The sequence below is a fragment of the Bos indicus genome, chromosome 21 (assembly GCF_029378745.1).
Source record: "Bos indicus isolate NIAB-ARS_2022 breed Sahiwal x Tharparkar chromosome 21, NIAB-ARS_B.indTharparkar_mat_pri_1.0, whole genome shotgun sequence".
Taxonomy (NCBI): Eukaryota; Metazoa; Chordata; class Mammalia; order Artiodactyla; family Bovidae; genus Bos; species Bos indicus.
Window position 1 is genome coordinate 27354238 of NC_091780.1, and position 22358 is coordinate 27376595.

General features: G+C 46.0%; 1 protein-coding gene across 6 annotated transcripts in view; it reads left to right on the top strand.

Annotated features, from left to right (window-relative positions):
- Positions 1 to 22358, top strand: part of IL16 (interleukin 16) — a 126681-nt gene that overhangs the window by 84084 nt on the left and 20239 nt on the right. For all 6 annotated transcript variants that reach the window (XR_011562590.1, XM_070775254.1, XM_070775253.1 and 3 more), the window contains 6 exons: positions 6373 to 6446; positions 7955 to 8171; positions 10347 to 10464; positions 12887 to 13019; positions 18637 to 18724; positions 20919 to 21397. Coding sequence is in view for 5 of the 6 variants with exons in the window: in XM_070775254.1 (XP_070631355.1) it covers positions 6373 to 6446; positions 7955 to 8171; positions 10347 to 10464; positions 12887 to 13019; positions 18637 to 18724; positions 20919 to 21397 (1109 nt within the window). In the remaining variant the exon portion in view is untranslated. The remainder of the gene's footprint in view (positions 1 to 6372; positions 6447 to 7954; positions 8172 to 10346; positions 10465 to 12886; positions 13020 to 18636; positions 18725 to 20918; positions 21398 to 22358) is intronic.

Consider the following 22358-nt stretch of genomic DNA (forward strand, 5'->3'; position numbering starts at 1 on the left):
AGGTTTAAACAGCAGAGTGGAGTCAGGTCTCCAGGTGACCACTAGGTGGCGCAGTCCAACAGGCGAATGAAAATTTGGGTCCCAGTTCAAGAAGGGACTTAGGCTTGTTGAATTGTTTTTAGGGTCATGTGGAAAATAGCTGAAGTTATAGAGTGGATAAAGGAGGCAGGGAAGAGTGGAGAGTGAAGAGGGCTGAGGCACAGCTTTAGGGGAATAACTGAATCCAGAGGCCTGCAGAGGAGTCCCTGAAAGAAAAAGAAGAAAGTAGATCAGGATCTTGAGACTCTGATTTATATCTGGTGAACTTTTCTGTGTTTGAATAAAAGATGGAGGAGGAACTGAAGCGGCCAGGAGAAACCAGCTTCATGGATTTTCTTTCCAGGTATTTGTCTCCCTTAGTTCGTAGTAATCATAAGAGTTCGGTGAAAAAGACACTCAGCTAGTTTGCAGTCCTCGATTCTAGCCTCAGATAATTGACTGAATCCCCTTTTGTAACTTCTTTCAAAAGAGAAGCTTGAGAATAGGGCCTCGAGGGGCTTCCCTGGTGGCTCGGCGGTAAAGAATCTGTCTGCCAATGTAGGAGACACAGGTTCGATCCCTGGGCGGGGAAGATCCCACATACTGAGGAGCAACTAATCCCGTGTGACACAATTATGGAAGCCCTCTCACCCCAGAGTTCACGCTCTGCAACTAGAGAAACCACCACAATAAGAAATCCACGCCCCACAACTAGAGAGCAGCCCCTGACGACTAGACAAAAGCCCATGTACCAACAAAGACCCAGCACAGGCACAAATAAATGGATGAATGAATAATTTTTTTTAAGAAAAGAATTCACAGGGGATATATCTGTTGTGTCGACTGAAAACAAGAAGATGCACAATGTGAGAGGTGGAGTTAAGTTTCATTTGGGGCAAAATGAGGACTGCAGCCCAGGAGACAGCACCTCACATAGTTCTGAGAGACTGCTCCAAAGAGGCAGTGGGGGCAGGTAAGTATATAAGATTTGGTGAAGGAGGTGTTCGGTGCAATCAAGCACTTATTTTACAAGAGGTTTTCTGCTAGTCACGAGGAGCTAATGTCACCGTGAAAGGACTTAGTGCTTTTCTAGATATGAGGAAATGTGAGGATTGGGGTCATAAAATCAGTTCCTGAAAATATTAATCTATAAAGATCTGTTCCACCAGTTTCCCGGGAGCTCAAAGAGCCTCACTCTCTACCCTGGACTCCCTTCAGGGCGTGTCAAAGGTCAACAGCTGCAGCAGCACAGGGTTCAATCTCCTCAGAGGCAGATGGCAGATGCCCTTGGCAGGTGCCACTTTGTAGTTGACAGGTGCAACAAAACTGTTGTGTCCAGATCAAGGCTAATAATGTTTCATCTGTATTCCCCTTGCAAAAAAATGGTTGTGTAAGATTTATATGGCAAAACTGAGGCTAAACACCTTTCACCAAAAATGACCAAATAAGGAATAAAGACTCTAGAGGTTCCAGAGTTGGGCTCTGTGGCTCCCTTGAGATGGACCTTCTAATAATTTGAAAACAAGTTCAGGATTTTGCGTAATGAAGAATGGGTAGTGAAGTATGAAGTATGGCCTTTATAAATCCTTCCTTCAGCATGCACTTAGTTATATTGTGATTATTTTTTTAATTTGTCAGTTTTCATTCCTCAACTTGGCATCTTCTAAGGAAGAGGACTGAGCCTTTTGTTTTTCTCCTCTAGTTTTAGCAACTGAACATATTAAGCTGATTTGAATATTCTCCCCATCCCTTTTATTGTCACAGACACGTTGGACAAAATAGCACATTCAAACTTTAGAGAAAGAAATGGAAACACCCAGCTTCTCAGACACAAAGAAACCACTTGATCTTAAGCATGACCTTCCCAGGAATTGATGATGTGATAGTGAAACTGACGGGTGTCATTTCCAGGGCTCCAAAGAGCTCTGGTACCATTGTTCTTTATGTCTCAGCACAGAAAGAATTCAGTGAGAGACAAAGTAGTAGATAAGAAGTGGTTTATTAGAATAGGACACTTGTGAGTTCTATAGATGGGCAGGTGAGAAATGCCACCCCCTGAGACTTACTGGGCTACAGTTTTATAATAATAAGGAAATGTGGGGAGGAGGAGAAAATCTTCTTTCTCTTTTTTGAGTAGACGTCATGCGTCCATCATCAGTTCCTCTTCCAGGTTGGGCAGGCAAGTTTTCTTCTCCCTGCAGGTCAAGTTAGGTCCACAAATTACTGTTTTTCATGTGTGCAGAGAGCGTGTCCTAGGGATCATTACCTTACTGAGCTCACTGGGCAGGATGTGGGCTCACGCCACTGTTGTTTCACTGTTTGGGGGCATGTCTCCTGCTTCTGTCGCATGGTTTTGTTGCTAAACAAGACTGCTTGGTTAAGCAAACCTGCTTTCCTGAGTAATCATTAGCTGGCAGGGTCTCCCATATTTTTTCTACTCACAGTCCCCAAGTGGAATTAACTATTTAATCACCTACTTTGTCTCTTCTCTCTGTCCCTGTCAGTAGCACAGGAAGCTGCTTATGGGGCATAAGGCCCAAGGACTGGGGTTTGATGCCCACACAGGGACAGGGGAGGTGGCCATGGGCCCTGGGAACCTCTGAGAACCTGCAGAAAGCCTTCATGCTCATGAGCCAGCAAGCCAAGGGAAGCAAGGAGGAAACATAACTTTGCCCTTGGCTCTTGGGTGGAAGAAAGACATCTCCCTCAAGAAAACAAAGAGTCAGTCTGTGTCTGGGTGAGTCTGCAGCTTTCCCATCAGAACCTGGGTCTCAGCACTTCCACGCCACAGAGCTAATGTTACAACTAGTCCTAAACCAGCCCTGAGACCCCTGTGTGCCTACTGGAAAAAAAAGGGAAAAAATAAAAGTTAGCAGTCTGAGGGCTATGGGAGTTCCACTAGAAAACAAGCTCCTCTTGAAAATGAGTTGAAAATAAAGACTATAACTTTTCAGCCATAAAAAGAATTAAATCCTGCCGCTTAGGACAACATGGATGGACCTTGAAGACATTATGCTGTGTGAGATAAATCAGACAGAGAAAGACAGTACATGATCTTACTTACATGTGGACTGAAAACAAAACAAAAAACCTGAACTCACAGACTCAGAGAATAAATGGGTGGTTGCTCATGAGGCGGGCAAAGTTGATGAAGGTGGTCAAAAGCCATAAACTTCCAGTTATAAAATGAATAAATCATGGTGACTTTAGTTAATAATATTATATTGTGCGTTTGAAAGTTGCTAAGAGAGTAGAGCTTTTTAAAAAAATTGTATTGAAGTATAGACGATTTACGGTGTTGTGCTAATTTCTATTGTATAGCAAAGCGACTCAGCGATACACATATTCTTTTTCATACTCTTCTCCATTACGGTTTATCACAGGATATTGAGTGTAATTCCCTGTGCTGTGCAGTAGGACCTTCCTGTCTATCCATCCTGTATATACTAGTTTGCATCTGCCAATCCCAAACTCCACTCCTTCCCTCTTCCAGCCCTCCACTGCTTTGACAACCACACCCCTCTTTAGATAGTAGATCTTGAAAGTTTTCTCATCACAACAACAACAACAACAACAACAAAATCAACTTGTAACCAGGTGTGGTGACTAATATTAACTAGATTATGAGTTTGAGAAAACTCCTGGAGGTGGTGAAGGACAGGAAAGCCTGGAGTGTTGCAGTCCATTGGGTCAAAAAGAATCAGACATGACTTAGTGACTGAACAACAACAATATTGTGGTAATTATTTCTCAGTGTATAATATGCTGAAAAAATAAAAGAAGTAACTGAAAAACAATAAGGAAAGAATAGAACACAATGAAAAGGTAAGTGTGAAAAAATAACTTAGAAATTAAAAAAAGTAAAGTCATTGCCAGGAGAAATATCAACCTCAGATATGCAGAGGACACCACCCTTATGGCAGAAAGTGAAGAGGAACTAAAAAGCCTCTTGATGAAAGTGAAAGTGGAGAGTGAAAAAGTTGGCTTCAAACTCAACATTCAGAAAATGAAGATCATGACATCTGGTCCCATCACTTCATGGGAAATAGATGGGGAAACAGTGGAAACAGTGTCAGACTTTATCTTTTTGGGCTCCAAAATCACTGCAGTCGGTGACTGCAGCCATGAAATTAAAAGACGCTTACTCCTTGGAAGGAAAGTTATGACCAACCTAGATAGCATATTGAAAAGCAGAGACATTACTTTGCCAACAAAGGTCCATTTAGTCAAGGCTATAGTTTTTCCAGTGGCCATGCATGGACGAGAGAGTTGGACTGTGAAGAAAGCTGAGCACTAAAGAATTCATGCTTTTGAACTGTGGTGTTGGAAAAGACTTTTGAGAGTCCCTTGGACTGCAAGGAGATCCAACCAGTCCACTCTGAAGGAGATCAGCCCTGGGATTTCTTTGGAAGGAATGATGCTAAAGCTGAAACTCCAGTACTTTGGCCACCTCATGCGAAGAGTTGACTCATTAAGACTCTGATGCTGGGAAGGATTGAGGGCAGGAGGAAAAGGGGACGACAGAGGATGAGATGGCTGGATGGTATCACTGACTCGATGGACATGAATTTGAGTGAACTCCGGGAGTTGGTGATGGACAGGGAGGCCTGGTGTGCTGTGATTCATGGAGTGGCAAAGAGATGGACACGACTGAGTGACTGAACTGAACTGAACTGAAAGTCATTGAAATTTAAAAACAAACAAACCTCAGTGGGTGGGTTAGACAACAGATAAATGCAACTGTCAGGAGAATATGTGAGCTGGAAATTATCCAGGGAGGCCACACAGAGCAATGGAGGAAAAAAAGATGAGCACTAGAGAAACATGGAGAATAGGTTGAGAAGGTCCAGAATATCTAATGGGAATTCTAGAAAGAAAGAACATCATGAAAGCAGGGGAGTGATAGGTGATGAGAGCATGGTTAAGAATATTCTAGAATTATTTCAAAGCCCAGAACTTCAATATGAGGAAGCACCCCAATACATCCTAGTTAAAATTCAGGCTATTGAAGACAAATGAAAAAGTATATTTAAAACAACCAGAGAAAAAAAGATGGATTGTCTATAATGGAACCATAATTAAGTGACTGCAGATTCAGCAAAAGCAATTAGACCAGAAAGTCATGTAAAAAATACAGAGGCAGAGGACTTCCCTGGCGGTCCAGTGGACTCTGCTTCCACTGCAGAGGGCACAGGTTCAATCCCTGGTTGGGGAACTAAAATCCCAAATGCCTCGCAGTGTGGTCAAACAAAACAAAACAAAAAAACAGAGACAGTGCTCTCTGTTGGTGTATTGAATAGATTGAGTGAATGGGAGAAAGTGATTTTCTGTGCACATAAAAATGGATTTCTGGATACAGAAAACATTTTTCTCTTAGGTGTGTTAGTGTTGTGGAGACAGGACTTGGAGTAAAAAGCCCCTAGTCCTAATTCTTACTACCTCCTAATTCTTACTACCATTTGAACTTCAGCTTTCCCTGAGCTCACTTTCCTCTTCTGTAAGACAAGATCTTCATGGCATTCTGGAAACATCACATCCAACCCACATTTACTGAGTACTAGGGAGGCCTCACCCAGAACTGGCCCTGGGGGTACAGCATCTGCTGTTACAAAGCCCCATCTTCAGGGAGGGACTCTCTCGGGCTATCAGTCACCACTGGGGTGATGAGAGCTCTGAGAGTGGGAGGTGCCACATGCCTCAAGAGCACAAAATCAGAAGAGACTGAGAGGTTGAGGCAGTAGCTGAGACTTCCCTGGTGGTCCAGTGGTTAAGAATCCACCTTCTAATGTTCAATCCCTGATCAGGGAACTAAGATCCCACATGCCACAGGGCCACTAAGCCCACTCACGGCAACTAAAGAAAGCTTGTGGACCACAACAAAGACCCAGTGCAACAAAAAATAAAGAGATGGTAGCTGAAAAAGGTAGGAGACACACGTTGTAGTTGAGAAGATCCATGGAAACGAGCACGGAGCTTCACAGATGACAGTGGAAAGGCCGGTGTACGATGTTTCAGCAAATGGTCCGGGGAGAGGGCAGCATCAGGGGCTGAGGCGGGAGCGGAAGAGGTGAAGCCAGGAGGTGGACAGGGAGCCGACCGGGCCAGGCCTTGGGTAAGGACCCTGGATCCCACCCCGACCGTAAGAGGGGCCAGAGAAGGCCCAGCCCTGCTGCCCTGCCTGCCTCTCAGTGGGAGAGACCTGGGTGAGTAATGTTCTCTGTGGTGGTTTGTGCATCACACAGAGAGCTGGACAGGGGGTTAAGGGAGCGCACTAGAGTTTAAGGTGGGGGTAACGCCCCTCTTGGGGCCACACTCTTTTCAGCTACGATTCCTCCCTCCTCCCTCTCCCAACAGGTGATGAAATTCTGGAACTCAATGGGGAGTCGATGGCTGGACTGACACATCAGGATGCTTTACAGAAGTTCAAGGTGACCGTTCGTTATCCCTCTATGGCCAAATGCTCAGGCCTCCAGACAAAGGAGCCAAGCTCCCAACGTCACCCTACTTCCTTCAAACCTACACATTCTAATGGTGGGCTCTTCCTTCAAACCTACACATTCTAATGGTGGGCTCCTTTGCGTGGGGCACCCCGCTGACACCAATCTTGGCACAGTGCCCAAAAGAGGCCTCACTCAGGAAATCACAGTGTGGTCAGGACTGTTGCCTGAGGCCACATCAACCATCTAAGGTTTATAGCACTGTTTCAAAACGTTCCGCGTATTTCTGTTACAATCTGCTTTAAGTTTTGAAGACAGTCACTGAAAGGTATTTTTTGAGTCTCCAACTAGTTAGTTCAAGACTGTCTTTTTGGCATATATAAGAGTTGACTCATTGGAAAAGACTCTGATGCTGGGAGGGATTGGGGGCAGGAGGAAAAGGGGACGACAGAGGATGAGATGGCTGGATGGCATCACCGACTCAATGGACGTGAGTTTGAGTAAACTCCAGGAGTTGGTGATGGACAGGGAGGCCTGGACTGCTGCAATTCATGGGGTCGCAAAGAGTCAGACACAACTGAGCGACTGAACTGAACTGAACTGAACTGATGTATATATGTGGTATGTGCTCATACACATGTTCAGTTGTGTCTAGCTCTTTGCGACCCCATGGACTGCAGCCTGCCAGGCTCCCCTGTCCATGGCATTTCCCAGGCAAGAATATTGGAGCAGGTTGCCAATTCCTTCTTCAGGGGATTGTTCCAACCGAGGGATTGAACCTATGTCTCTTGCACCTTCTGCATTGGCAGGAGGATTCTTTACTACTGAGCCACCTGGGGATGGGCTTCCATATAGCTCATCTGGTAAAGAATCCACCTGCAATGCAGGAGACCCCAGTTTGATTCCTGAGTCAGGAAGATCCACTGGAGAAGGGAACGGCTACCCACTCCAGTATTCCGGCCTGAAGAATTCCATGGCCTGTATAGTCCATGGGGTCGCAGAGAGTCAGACAATACTAAGCAACTTTCACTTTCACCTGGGAATATATGTGGTAAATAAGATGTCGTATTCATATTCAGACATATAAATATATATCATGTAAATGTATACATGGGCTTCCCTGGTGGTTCAATGGTTAAAAAAAAAAAAAAAAAAGAATCCACCTGTCAATGCAGGAAAAACAGGTTTGATCCCTGAGTCAGGAAGATACCCTAGAGAAGGGAATGGCAAGCCACTCCAGTATTCTTGCCTGGAGAATCCCATGGATAGAGGAGCCTGACGGGCTACAGTCCATGGGACCCCAAAGAGTCAGACGTGTCTGAACAACTAATCGACAGCATCTGTATATACAGGTTTCCATATCACACACACGCACACCCTGCTACATGTTCTTCAAAAACATGTTCTTCCGCTACTGTTATTCACAAAAAAATAGTAATAAATAAAAGGTCGGCCTTGCCCTGAGCTGCTGCTGGAAGCTGTGACCCTCTCTATTTCAGCAAGCCAAAAAGGGTCTGCTCACCCTCACGGTCAGGACCCGCCTGACGGCCCCCCACTCCCTGGGCAGCCACCTGTCCCCGCCACTGTGCCGTTCCCTGAGCTCTAGCACGTGCGTCACAAAGGACTGCGGCTCCTTCATCCTGGACAGCCCTGAGGCGCCCACCAGCAGCACCAAGCCCAATGACAGGATCCTGGTGGAGGTGTCCCTGGAGAAAGGTAGGCAGGCATTGTCTCCCAGGGGCCTCACTGTCCTCCTCCACCCTCTGACTGGACCCCCCACTTCTGAGCTGTCTCCCAGACTTTCCTAGGGGGAATCAGGCCAGGCTGTTGTCCTTAAGCAGATTTTTGTTGTTAAAGTATAGTTGCCTTATGGCTTCCCAGGTGGCTCAGATGGTAAAGAATCCACTTGCCAATGCAGTAGACATGGATTTGGTCCCTGGGTCAGGAAGATCCCCTGGAAAAAGCAATATCAACCCACTTCAATATTCTTGCCTGGGAAATCCCATCTACAGTCCATGGGGTTGCAAAGAGTCAGACACGACCAAGCGACTGAGCACTCATATGGTTGCTTTACAATACTGTGTTAGTTTCTGCTGCACAGGAAAGTGATTCAGCTATAGTGAAGTGAAGTCGCTCAGTCGTGTCTGACTCTTTGCGACCGCATGGACTGTAGCCTACAAGGCTTCTCTGTCCATAGGATTTTCCAGGCAAGAGTACTGGAGTGGGTTGCCATTTCCTTCTCCAGGGTATCTTCCCAACCCAGGGATCGAACCCAGGTCTCCCGCATTGCAGGCAGGCGCTTTAACCTCTGAGCCACAAGGGAAGCTATACATTTACATATATGCCCTCTTTTTTGGATTTCCTTCCCATTTAAATCACCAGAGAGCAGTGAGTAGAGTTTCTGTGCTGCACGTTAGGTTCTCATTAGTTAGCTATTTTATACATAGTAGTGTATATATGGCAGTCCCAGTCTCCCAGTTCATCCCACCTCTCTTTCCCCCTTGGTACCCATATGATTGTTCTCTATGTCTGTGTCTCTGTTTATGATTTTACAATGTTTTATGATTATTGTTTAGCCCCAGGGTCTAGGGCTCTGTTTGTTAACAGAAACCCAGGACACAGCATCCAAATTCAGTCAATTCAGTCAGTGTGCTCTGGTGCAGTGGTTAAAATAAAACAGAATGAAGCAAACACAGGTCTCTCTCTCTCATGCATACACACACACACACACACACACACGCACACACATGACCAGGAGTTACATCTCTACGGCAAATCTGCTGGGACCTTGGATAGGTCACTTGCCCTCTCTGGGATCTTTTTCTTACTTGCGGCAGAGAATTGAGATGCTCTCACACACAGACATTTGAAGATCAACATCCAGTCCCTTCACCACTCGGGGTGGATGCTGACAGGGACGGGCTCATCAGGCCCTCCCCGCCAGAGTGCAGCCAGGCTGAGACCTGGAGGGTGAAGAGGAGGCGGCAGGCCCAGATTGTTGGGAGAGAGGGAAGGCCAGTGTTGCTGCAGCAAGGTGGGCAGGGTGAGAAGTGGTTTTGCAGCACTTCATGGGGACAGAGGGAAAGAACCTGCAGGCCTTTGTAGTTTTGTTGTTGTTGTTCAGTTGCTCAGTCATGTGTGACTCTTTGTGACCCCGTGAACTGCGGCACACCAGGTTTTCCTGTCCTTCACTACCTCCCAGAGTTTGCTCAAATTCATGTCCATTGAGTCGGTGATGCCATCCAACCATCTCATCCTCTGTCACTCTCTTCTCCTCCTGTCCTCAGTGTTTCCCAGCATCAGAGTCTTTTCCAGTGAGTTGGCTCTTTGCATCAGGTGGCCAGAGTATTTGGAGCTTCAGCATCAGTCCTTCACTGAATATTCAGGATTGATTTCCTTTAGAATTGACTGGTTTGATCTCTTTGGCTGATGCTCTGCTAATTGCAGTTGGAAATCCTTGAGGGACTTCTGAGCACTCTCTCCATGACAAGCTATGTTCCAGCCATACTGGCTGGCCTCCTTGTTGGTTCTGCAACCTGGCCTGCTCTCCTTCCTTCTTCCCTCTCTCCCATCTTCTCTCTTTCTTCCCTCCTTCCCTCCCTCCTTCCGTCCCTTCCTCCTTTCCTTTTCCCTTTTTTCTTTCTCCCTCCCTGTCTTCCTTCTTTCTCTTTCCCTGCTCGATCTCAGCATCTTCATCTGCCTTGGTCACTAGTTTCTGACCCTCGAGCAGTGCCTGCTCACAGTGATGCTCTGCGACTATGCATGGAGTGACTGCATTGATCAATAGGAGACGCCAGCTAACCCAGGACAAGTTTGGTCCCCTGACAGACCAGCACACACCTGGTCTAGTGCAGTCACAAGCCCCAGCCTCCACCCTGTTCTGCCTTCCAGAGGCTGGTGTCGGGCTGGGCATCGGACTGTGCAGTGTCCCCTATTTCCAGTGCATTTCTGGCATCTTTGTTCACACGCTGTCTCCAGGATCCGTGGCACATCTGGACGGTCGACTGCGGTAAGTCCCGATTATGTTTTGGAAAAGATCTTAAGGCAGGAATTCCTTAGTGTGTCAGGAGATTGATCAGAAGATGAGATCTTTAGAATTGCTCCTCAAAGTGTGGTTCCTGGACCAGCGGCATTGACATCCCTTGGGAATCCCTTGGACATGCAGAATTCCAGGGCCCTCCCCGACTCACTGAATCGGAACCACCATTTTAAGGAGATCCTGGGGAATTTGTACGCATGTCATCATGTAAGAGATAGTGTCTCGGAGAATAATGGCCAGAAACAGAAAACATGAAGTGAACACACTTTAATTCAGATGTAACTGATGTTAATTGTATAGTGACATAAACAGGAGGTTCAAGGAGGTTTGCCTGTGTAGTCTATATGGAAAAAAAAAGCTTACTAAGCAAATCAATAGTATTAACTCCATTTCTTGGTAGCACAAACAAAAGATTTTTCATACAGCATTTCATGTATGTCTTTTTACAGATAACTTCTAAGAGAAGTAAAAATCTAAATTTTATTTTTAACAACTTATCTGAGTCTAGTAATAATATTTTATTCCAGTTTAACTTGTTAGAATACTCAGTTCCACATTCATATATGGTTTATCTTCTGTCATCGAGCATATGATATATGCTGGTAGCTCAGCAGTAAAGAATCTGCCTGCCAAGCAGGAGATTCCTGGGTCAAGTTCAGTTCCTGGGTCAGGAAGATCCTCGGGGCAAGGAAATGGCAATCTACTCCAGTATTCTTACCTGGGGAATCCCATGGACAGAGGATCCTGGTGGACTATAGTCCATGGGGTCACAAAGAGTTGGACATGACTTAGCTACTGTTTACAGCAACATATGCTATATATTTATATGTATCCCAGATAATATATCTTCATGTATACCTTCTCTACTGAGTTTGGGTTTTGCTAAATTAGCAGGGTTTGGCCATATTTTAAAGGTTTTCCTGTCACTATAGTATGTACAAGCTTGAATTATTGATGGGTTTGCTGCTATCCTAGGCAGGAGGGTGACAGCTGATTGGCTGAGCTGCTGTGCTGTCACCTAGGACAGAGTGGCTCAGAGTGATGGCTTTAGTCCAAATCTTTTGAGATAGTCTTCCCTCTTAGACTTGAGCTGAATAAGGATTGTTTTGGAAACTTTCACTTTCCTTGGCATCAGGTGCTGTCTGGCGATGGTCTTCTTTTACAGCAATGAATATGTGTGCTTTCTTAGCAAGGAGAAGGAGAAAGGGGAACCAACTCTGCAATAGCAATGTAGAAGAAAGAAGCAGCCAACCACAGCAGCAGGAACCATGAAATCAGTGTCAGGAGACCTAAATTTCAGTCCCAGCTCTGCTGATAACCAGCTAGGGCAGAGGATGGCAAATGAGGGCTCACCATCTGTTTTTTTTTTTTTTAATAACGTTTTATTGGAACAAAGCCGTACTCATTCATTTACATATTCTCTAAGGATGTTATTTTTATGCTATGACATCAGAGTTGCAGAGTTGCCATAAAGATGGTATGGTCTGCAAAGCCTAAAATATTTACTGCTACTACTGCTAAGTCACTTCAGTCATGTCCAACTCTGTGCGACCCCGTAGACGGCAGCCCACCAGGTTCCCCCATCCCTGGGATTCTCCAGGCAAGAGCACTGGAGTGGGTTGCCATTTCCTTCTCCAGTGCATGAAAGTGAAAAGTGAAAAGTGAAAGTGAAGTCACTCAGTCGTGTCCGACTCTTAGCGACCCCATGGACTGCAGCCCACCAGGCTCCTCCGTCCATGGGATTTTCCAGGCAAGAGTACTGGAGTGGGGTAAATATTTACTATGTGGCACTTAACAGAAAAAGTTTTTAGTTCTTAAGTGAGATCGTATTGAGATAATTTCACTCTGTCTGATTTTCCCCATGTGTGAAGCAAGGGAATTGGCTTGTACAAATCCTCTGTTTATCAAAGCAGCCTTATTTTTTCTACCTCGTCTCCCGCCCATTTCCTGCCTTATAAGAATGAACACCATGCAGGTACCTCAACCAGTGATTTCTTCTCTCTTTTAGCACATCCCATTCATTCATTCCCTTAACCATTCTGTGTATGAGAACACAGAAGGCCCAAGAGAGGACGTGATCAGTTTACCTGTGGTTAATTGGTTAATCCATTACACTGGTTAAACTACACCCTCCATCTCATTTGAGCTTAAGTTAGATAGAGAAAGGCAGAAAAAAGTTACAAACTGTGGTGAATGTTGCCCCACTTTGGGATGCACTGTCTCCCATTTTGTGGTCATGCATGAAGGGTGTGTGTGATGAGCTGCTTTGGTCAGCATGGTGAATTTGGGGTCTCATCACGCAGCCTAGGCAGAAGTGGGACCTTGGGGACTCAGCCGTGCACACGCCCTGTGAATGAGCTGCCTGATGGCTCCCTGTTGCTGCCTCTTGCAGATGCGGCGATGAGCTGGTGGAGATCAACGACTCCCCCGTTCACTGCATGACGCTCAACGAAGTCTACGCCATCCTGAGTCACTGTAACCCAGGTCCCATCCCCATCATGGTTAGCCGCCATCCAGACCCACAGGTGACTCCCCCTGGGCATCCTCTCCCTCCCAGGCCCACTCTCGCAGGATTCCCATGGGAACAAGAAGTGACTGAACATGTAGACATTGTTAACTGAGTTTGAACCAAGTGTCTGTAGTAACAGGTTTCTGCAGCAGAAGTCCTATGACAAGCTCCTAGACACTGAGGCACTTGGCATTAGCTCAGGAGGTTCTCATGGAGGAGCTACAGGCCCTAGGGCAGGAAAACATAGACCCAGAGTTTCTGTTAACAGATAGAAGAGATTCACGCATCCATGCATCCAGCGGGTCCCCACTATGTGACTCTCTGGAGCTGGACACTGGGCACACAGGGAGAAGTGAGTGAGCTCATAGCACACAGTCCTGCCCCCCAGATCCCTACATTCCCACGAGACTGGCAGAGAAATCATTGCAATACAGCGTGATCAGTACTATGGAACACAGGCATACAGAAGGGAAGGTTACATAAAAGCAAGACGTACCAGAAGTTAGTTTTCTCCAGGCAAAGACTTTGTGGAAAGTCATTCCAGGCAGCAGGGACACAGAGTTAAGTTGCAGAGTCATGAAGGCACCTGCCGTGGAAGGAGGGAAGGGTAGGTTCTCGGGACTGGGGTGCAGAGATGGGAGCAGAGAGTTGAGAATGGAGTTTGGTGAGGCATTGGGGTCACATGCCAAGGGCTTTCCACAGGACGCTAAGTGTTTGCATTCTGTGGGTGGTGACGAGCTAGGGGAGTCTGAAGCTCTAGCTGTAACATGTTCAGAATTTTCTTTTTACCCCTTGATTGCTCTGCAGAGGACAGGATGGAGTAGGTGGAGTTGGAGTTTTTTGTAGGAAGGAAACAGATGATGAGGCCTGAATTAAACAGCAGATGTGGGAGGAGAATAGAGCAGAAGGGGCACCAGGAGGCAACTTGGGAAGAATCAACAAAATCTGTTGGTTGGAGACTTCCCTGGCAGTCCAGTGGTTAAGACTCCACACTTTCAATGCAGGGGGTCCAGTTTCAATCCCTGGTCAGGGAACTAAGATCCCACATGCCTTATGGCATGGCCAAAAAATAAACAAATAAATGAAATAGACAAGCAACAAGGATTTTAAAAATCATCTTCAATTCTAAGATGTTAGAAAAAAAGAGAGAGAGAGAGATGTATTGGCTGCTTAGGTTTGGGATAAGAGAGAGGGGAGCCTAGGAGGACTGGAGTATTTTTAGATAGTGAAGGCAACACCACAGCCAGAACAGAGAACTGGAGAAGGGAGTGGACTTGGGAGGAAGGAGAATCGTTGAGGCAGTGCAAGCTTGAGTTGGAAAAGAATTTCCAGACACAGAGCATTTCAGAAGGGAGTGAGTTTATTAAGAACAAAGAGCAGAGATAATGTGGGCAATTCGAGCACAGCAGGCCAACCTCCAGGCCGACCTGGCAGACCAGGGAGAGCCTACAGTTTCCATGGGTTAAGAGCCAATTTTTATAGCCTCAAGACAAAGAAAATTCCTGCTGGATGGTTGGTATTAGGTGATTGGTTGGGGTGCTATAGGATATTTACTGGAGTTGGCATCTTTGCCTAATTGGGAGTCAGGAAGCTTGTTAGTAATGATCAGGAGGCTTTTGGCAAAGCCAGAGGGGCTCAGTCAGCTTCAGAGGTGACTTTGGTTCTGGGCTCCACTTCTGAGGAGGCCTAACACCTGTGACCTTGGGGCAGAACTCAACAAGAATGATCTCAGTAGGGGACTGGTGAGATGGAGGCCCTGGGGGGTGTGTAGTTAGACAGGCCAGCAGGCAGTTACCTTTAAGGCTGATAATGGCTGGCTTTAGAAAAGGCAGAGGATCCAGAGATCAAATTGCCAACATCCACTGGATCATCAAAAAAGCAAGATAATTCCAGAAGAACTTCTACTTCTGCTTTATTGACTATGACAAAGTCTTTAACTGTGTGGATAACAACACACTGTGGAAAATTCTTAAAGAGGTGGGAATACCAGACCACTTTACCTGCCTCCTGAGAAATCTGTATGCAGGTCAAGAAGCAACAGTTAGAACCAGATATGGAGCAATGGACTGGTTCCAAATTGGGAAAGGAGTATGTCAAGCAGTATTGTCACCCTGCTTACTTAACTTCTATGCAGAGTACATCATTTGAAATGCCAGGCTGGATGAAGCACAAGCTAGAATCAAGATTGCTGGGAGAAATATCAATAACCTCAGATATGCAGATCACACTACACTTTTGGCAGAAAGCGAAGAGAACTAAAGAGATTCTTGATGAAAGTGAAAGGGGAGAGTGAAAAAGTTGGCTTAAAACTCAACATTCAAAACACGAAGATCATGGCATCCAATCTCATCACTTCATGGCAAATAGATGGAGAAACAATGGAAACAGTGAGAAACTTTATTTTCTTGGGCTCCAAAATCACTGCAGATGGTGACTCCAGCCATGAAATTAAAAGAATTTTGCTCCTTGGAAGAAAAGCTATGACCAACCTAGATAGCATGTTAAAAAGCAGAGACATTACTTTGCCGACAAAGTTCTATCTAGTCAAGGCTATGGTTTTTCCAGTGGTCATGTATGGATGTGAGAGTTGGACTATAAAGAAATCTGAGTGCTGAAGAATTCATGCTTTTGAACTGTGGTGCTGGAGAAGACTCTTGAGAGTCCCTTGGACTGCAAAGAGATAAAACCAGTCAATCCTAAAGGAAATCAGTCCTGAATATTCATTAGAAGGACTGATGTTGAAGCTGAAGCTCCAGTACTTTGTCCATCTGATGGAAAGAACTGACTCACTGGAAAAGACCCCTATGCTGAAAACGATTGAAGGCAGGAGGAGAAGGGGATGACAGAGGATGAGATGGTTGGATGACATGACTGACTCCTAGCAGAAATAGGATAGAGAAGGGGATGGTGGATAAGATCCCCACAGGCCTGTGTGGCAGGGTTCAAACACAGCCCTGCTTAGTTAGTGAGCACTGACAGTAAGCATGCTGGAGGAAATATTTATGTATTATTTGGCTGCTGCTGCTGCTAAGTCGCTTCAGTCGTGTCCGACTCTGTGCAACCCCATAGACGGTAGCCCACCAGGCTCCCCCGTCCCTGTGATTCTCCAGGCAAGAATAATGGAGTGGGTTGCCGTTTCCTTCTCCAATGCATGAAAGTGAAAATTGAAAGTGAAGTCGCTCAGTCGTCTCCAACCCTTAGCAACCCCATGGCTGCACTGGGTCTTAATTGCCGCACGCAGGATCTTCTATCTTTGTTTCGGCAGGCAGACTCTTAGTTGTGAGTGGAATCTAGTTCCCCAATGAGGGATGGAACCTTGCAGTGGGAACACAGAGTCTTAGCCCCTGGACCACCAGGGAAGTCCCCAGTCTTAGCCATTTTGAAGCATGGAGTTCAGTGGCGTGATGGACATTCACATTGTTTTGCAGCCATGACCATCAGCCATTCCCAGGACTCTTCATCTTGCCAAAGTGACACTCTCTACCCCTTAAACAGCCCTCATTCTCCCCTCTGGAGATGACTCTTCTACTTATTTTCTGTCTCCCACTGTGTCCCAGAGTTCCCACTGTTTGCTCTCTGATTTTGACAACTCTGCATACCTCATCTAAGTGGTGTCATATGTGACTGGGCTCTTTCACTTAGCATGGTGTCCATTAGGCTCACCTGTGCTATGGACGATGTCAGCATTTCCTTCCTTTTGAAGGCTGAATAAGATTCCATTGTTTATGTAGAGGCCATATTTTGCATACCCCTTCATTTGTTGATGGACACTTGAGTGGCTTCCACCTTTTGGCTATTGTGAATCCTGTTGCTATGAACCTGGGTGTGCAAATATCTGTTCGAGTCCCTGCTTTCCATTCTATGTGGGTAATATACAGGAGTAGAATTGCTGGATCATACGGTAATTCTATTTTTAATTTTTTGAGGAACCGCCATACTGTTTTCCATCTTGGCTGTCTCATTTTACATTCACACCAGCAAAGCACAAGTATTTCGATTTCTCCATATCCTTATTAACACTTGTCATTTTCGGGATGGGGGAGCCTGGTGGGCTGCCGTCTATGGGGTCGCACAGAGTCGGACACGACTGAAGCGACTTAGCAGCAGCAGCGCTTTTCTGTTTACTTATTTATTTTAATGACTTAATTTTTAGTTTTGGCTGCACTGGGTCTTTGTTGCTGTTCAATAGCTACTCTCTAGTTGTAGTGCACAGGCTTCTCTCATTGCAGAGGATGGGCTCTAAGGTGTGCGGGCTTCAGCAGTTGTGGCCCATGGGCTTAGTTGCCCTGAGGCAGTTGGGACCATCCCAGACCAGGGAGTGAACCTCTGTCCCCTGAATTGGCAGGCTGATTCCTAACCACTGGACCACCTGCCCATCCTCATGGGTGTGAAGTGATATCTCATTGTGTTTTGGGGGGTTTTTTTTTAAGATTTTTTTTTTAATATGGACCATTTTTTAAACCTTTATTGAATTTTTTACAATACTGCTTCCATTTTTTGTTTTGGTTTTTGGCCTCGAGGCATGTGGGATCTTAGCTCCCAGACCTCTACCCCCTGCTTTGGAAGGGGAAGTCCTAACCACTGGACCACCAGGGAAGTTATCTCTTGGTTTTGATCTGCATTTCCTTAAAGATTACTAACATCGAACATCTTTGCACATGCTTGATGGCCATTTGTCTGTCTTTTTTGGAAAATATCTATTCAAATCCTATGCCCATTTTTACTTGGATGGTTTGATTGTTCTTGCTGTTGAGTTGTAGGAATCTGATTTGCCTAAGTCTTCTCCCATTCTGTGAGTCCCATTTCACTCTACTGATTTTGCCCTTTGTTGATTGATACAGGGAATATTTTCATTTTGATGTTATCTGATTTGTCTCTTTTTCTTCTTTTTATCTTTTTCTTTTTCATCATCCAATTGTATCTATATTTTCTGTCCCATTTATCTCATAGTTCTTTGATATGCAGAATATTTTCATTTTGAGATTGTCCAATTTATCTGTTTTTTTCCTTTTGTTGCTTGTGCTTTTGGTGTCCAAAAAGTTCTTTTTAAAAACCCTCTGATTTTACTGTGAAGTAGGTTCTTGTCACTGTTTTGCAGGAAAAAAAATTGAGGGTTAGAAGCTTCAGTTCCTTGTGTGGGTGTGTGGTTACAAAATGAGGGGACTGGGACATGTACATGAGTGTGTTTGTTCCAGAACTCATATTTTTAACTATTACTCAAAGGGATTAATTACCTGTGACAATAAGATGGCTAGGGTTCCAGTTATGACATCATTGTTGTTGGTAATAAAGGTGATGATGATGTCATGGCAGCGTTAAGTGTGGAAGAACTCCCCAGAGGTAAACTCTAAAATGGTAACTCTGCCCAGTTTGGCAGCAAGTAGTGGAGAAGGTTAGGGAGTTCAGAGGGGCCACCTTGAGAATCCCTTTACTGACAGAGTTTGGACTTTGTCCATAAGATACTAGGGAACCAGTGATGCCCAGGGTGTTTCTGGGAATGTCAACTGTTTGTAGAGTGGGTGTGAATGAAAGACAGCAAAATCCAGGGGCCCAGTTAGGGAACTGGTACAGGACTCAAAACCTGATGCAGAAGTTCCCACTATTTGCTTGAGGAGGTGCTGTAAATTTTCCAGGTTTCTGAACAGCAGCTCAAAGAAGCTGTGGCCCAGGCTGTGGAGAACGTCAAGTTTGGAAAGGAGCGGCACCAGTGGAGTCTAGAAGGTAAGGAGACAGTGAACTTGCATTTGCAGCATCTTTGTCTTCTTAGAAAGCTTTGAGTCTAGCCACCAACTCACTCTCTACCCCAGGAACATAGTAGTCATCACAGATGAGCCTGGTTCATAGACAAGGATTGAAAGCTAGCAGTCCACCAGCTAAATTGGGGTCACATTTTGCTTTGTTTCGGAGGCACGAGAGTTTAAAATCGTCTGAATTTGAATTGTTTTAAATCCACAAACTTTCTCTAGTTCTTTACAGTCCTCACCATTCCCTGTTACCTTATTTTACCAGGTTGCCTGTCTCACCTCTGTCCCTATAGGCATTTGAGATTTCAACTGCTAGCCCATGATAATAGGTTCCTTATAAAGAATAATATCTATTGATAAAGTTTCTGACATGTATTGAGTTCTAATCGTGTTAGGCATGCTATTTAATACACTATTCCCCTGAATCTTCCCATATAATTTTTATGCATATTTTTGGGAAAATGTGGGGTCCTGAGAGGCTCCCTTACCCCAGATCAGCCATGGAGTACACAGATGATCTGGGATGGGAACCAGGCTGGCCAACTCCAATGTACAGCTGGTGGGCATTGGCCAAGTCTTTGTGGAATGTCCATATTATAGAATAATGTGCAGGCTTTAGTACTGATATTCACAAGGATGTTACACAGTCTGGAAAGTGTCCAGACAGAAGGACAGGACCCAGAATTTTATTTCAGTGGTTTTCTTCCATTTCCACCCACTCAACATGCATCTATGCTCAAGGGAGGAGAACAGAGAAAAAAAGTTTGACAGCGGTTATCTCTGATAGGCTGAGGGTGAATTTTTGCTTTCATTTCTTCCTTTTTGCAGCTGACTTTAAACAAAGATGCATTTTTATTTTAAAATCAGTAAAAAGCTAAAGAAAAGCTTTTTCTCTAAAGACGATTTGAATTATGAGCTTGATTGGCCTTGATTCTGTACTGAAGTCTGAGATGCTCGCCTGTGGGGCTCGCCTGTTGCTCCTGGACTTGCAGAATGTGCTCACATTTGAGCGAGAGCCTGGGCCTCGGTCTGCTCACACTCTTCTGATCTGTGATGCTAGGGAAGGGGCATCTTCTACTACTAGAGACAAAGAAGGGTCAGTGGAGGGTGTGTGGTTGGCCCTATGCTCAGAATATGACGGGGTTTTGGAAGGGGGCTCAGAACCAGGAGGAAGGGCTGCATAGGAAGACAAAAGGAAGAGGAGAGTCTGGCTAAGGCACAGTGGTTTTCTGGCCTTGCTTCATCCTCATTTTTGGAAAGAAAGGTAACCTCTTGGTTATTGTTGTTCAGTCACTAAGTCATGTCCAACTCTTTGCCACCCCAAGGACTATAACCCACAAAGCTCCTCTGCCCATGGGATTTCCCAGGCAGGAATAGTGGAGTGTATTGCCATTTCCTCCTCCAGGGGAATCTTCCCAAACCAGGGGTTGAACCTGAGTCTCCTGCATTGGCAGGCGGGATTTTCACCACTGAGCCACCATGAAAGCCCTGACCTCTTGGTACAATGCTCAAAGCGCCTTCATGGACATTTTCTCTCTTGGATTTTGAACCCCAAAATGTCCTGTGATCCTGAAATGAGTATCTCCGTTTTACAGATAGGAAACGGAGGGTGGAAGTTTGGGTTCCCCCAAAGGCCAGCAGGCTTTGAAATGGGGCATGGTCAGAATGTTGATTCAGAAGCATCTGGAGGCTCCACACCTATGGGAGCAAGGGGGGGTCTCAGGGCTGAGCAGAGGGGCCAGTTGAGCAGAGATGATACCGGACTGCCCCTACCAGACCACTTCCACCCAGCCATGGAGCTCACATGGCCCACTGGAGGTGTCCTGTGTGCAGAATTGGCTGGGTCTTTCTAGCCCCATCTCCATCAGGCATTGGAGGTGGGCTGCCTTTCGGGCGAGGTGGTCCCTGAAGGGGCTGACAGCCAGGACATCAAGCCCTTCCTTGAAGGGCAACCTTGGGGATGCATCTCCGTCTCTACGCCTAGAGACTCAGAAAATTTGAATGATTTTCCCAGCCTGATGTCACTGGTGTTGGATACCAGATCCAAGATTTCTGAGCTTCACTCCAAAGTGACCTCCGGGGAGAAGCAGACAGCCTGGGCAAGCAGTGTACCCCTGGCAGTAGTCCTGAGCCAGACCAGGGATGGGGTTTCATTTGTGCTTCCAATGCAGGTGTCAAAAGGCTGGAGAGCAGCTGGCACGGGCGGCCCACCTTGGAAAAGGAGCGGGACAAGAACTCTGCACCCCCGCATCGCCGGGCGCAGAAGGTCATGATCCGTTCCAGCAGTGACAGCAGCTACATGTCAGGATCTCCCGGGGGCAGTCCCAGCAGCAGTGGAGAGCAGCCACCCTCTGATCTGGAAGTCAGTGTGCACAACCCCAGCCTGCCCCTGGGGCGGGAAGCAGGGGTGCCTCCTGGGGCCTCATCCAGGCACCCCCAGGAGAACCTGCCCCTCCCTGCAAGCCAGGGCAGCCACCCACCACTGAGACTCAAGAAATCCTTTGAGATTTTGGTGAGAAAGCCTACATCCTCCAAGCCCAAGCCTCCACCCAGAAAATACTTTAAAAGTGACAGTGACCCTCAGAAGAGTCTGGAAGAGAGAAAGGACTCCCTGTGCCCTTCTGGACACACCTTGCCCACCTGTGGCCAGGTAAGAGAGGGTTGAGCATTCTCTTGCATCAAGCAGTGTTGAACTGGGGCATTAGTAGAGTGTTAGCTGAGGGCAAGGAAGGGTTTCTCCTCCATCAGAGAGAAGGGGCTGGGCTCAAGCTTAAAGCTGACTTCAGAGAGAGAGCTTTGCAGCTTGGCAGACCTCAGCTGAAGCCCCAATCTTGCTGAATGACTTCTGCGTTGCCATCCATGACACACTGGAATGCAAGGCTGCTCTCACAGGTCTCTAAGCCTCAGTTTCCTTATCTGTTAATTGGGTCTAAGTTTATTTTAAATTTTATTTTATTTTATCTTTACAAGCATTAGGATTTTTTAAAGTTATTTATTTATTTATTTTTGGTAGCACTAGGTCTTCATTGCTGCACAGGCTTTTTTCTAGTTGCGAGTGAGCAGGGGCTACTCTCTAATTGTGGTGCGTGAGCTTCTCATTGCAATAGCGGCATGGGCTCTAGGGCATGTGGGCTCAGCAGTTGAGCCTCCTGGGCTCTAGAGCACAGGGTCAGGAGTTGTGGTATGTGGGCTTAGTTGCTCTGCAGCATGTGAAATCTTCCCAGATCAAGGATCAAACCCAAATCTCCTGCATTAGCAGGTGGATTCTTTACCACTGAGCCACCAGGGAAACCCCAGGATTATTTTTTTATGTGGACCATTAAAAAAAGTCTTTATTGAATTTGTTACAATATTGCTTTTTAAGCCATAAGGCATGTGGGGTCTTAGCCCCCTGACCAGGAATCGAACCCATACCCCCTGCACCGGAAGGCAAAGTCCTAACCATTGCACTGCCAGGAAGTCCCTGGGGCTGAATCTAGAGGCTCCCTCCATGGGCTAGGTGAGGATTCAAAGGAACCAACCGAGCGGATGCCTAACGGGCTCTCAGGCATATCGGTGTTCATTGCTATGACAGTTTGTCCCTGCAGGGGTCTGCAGACACCCCTGCAGAC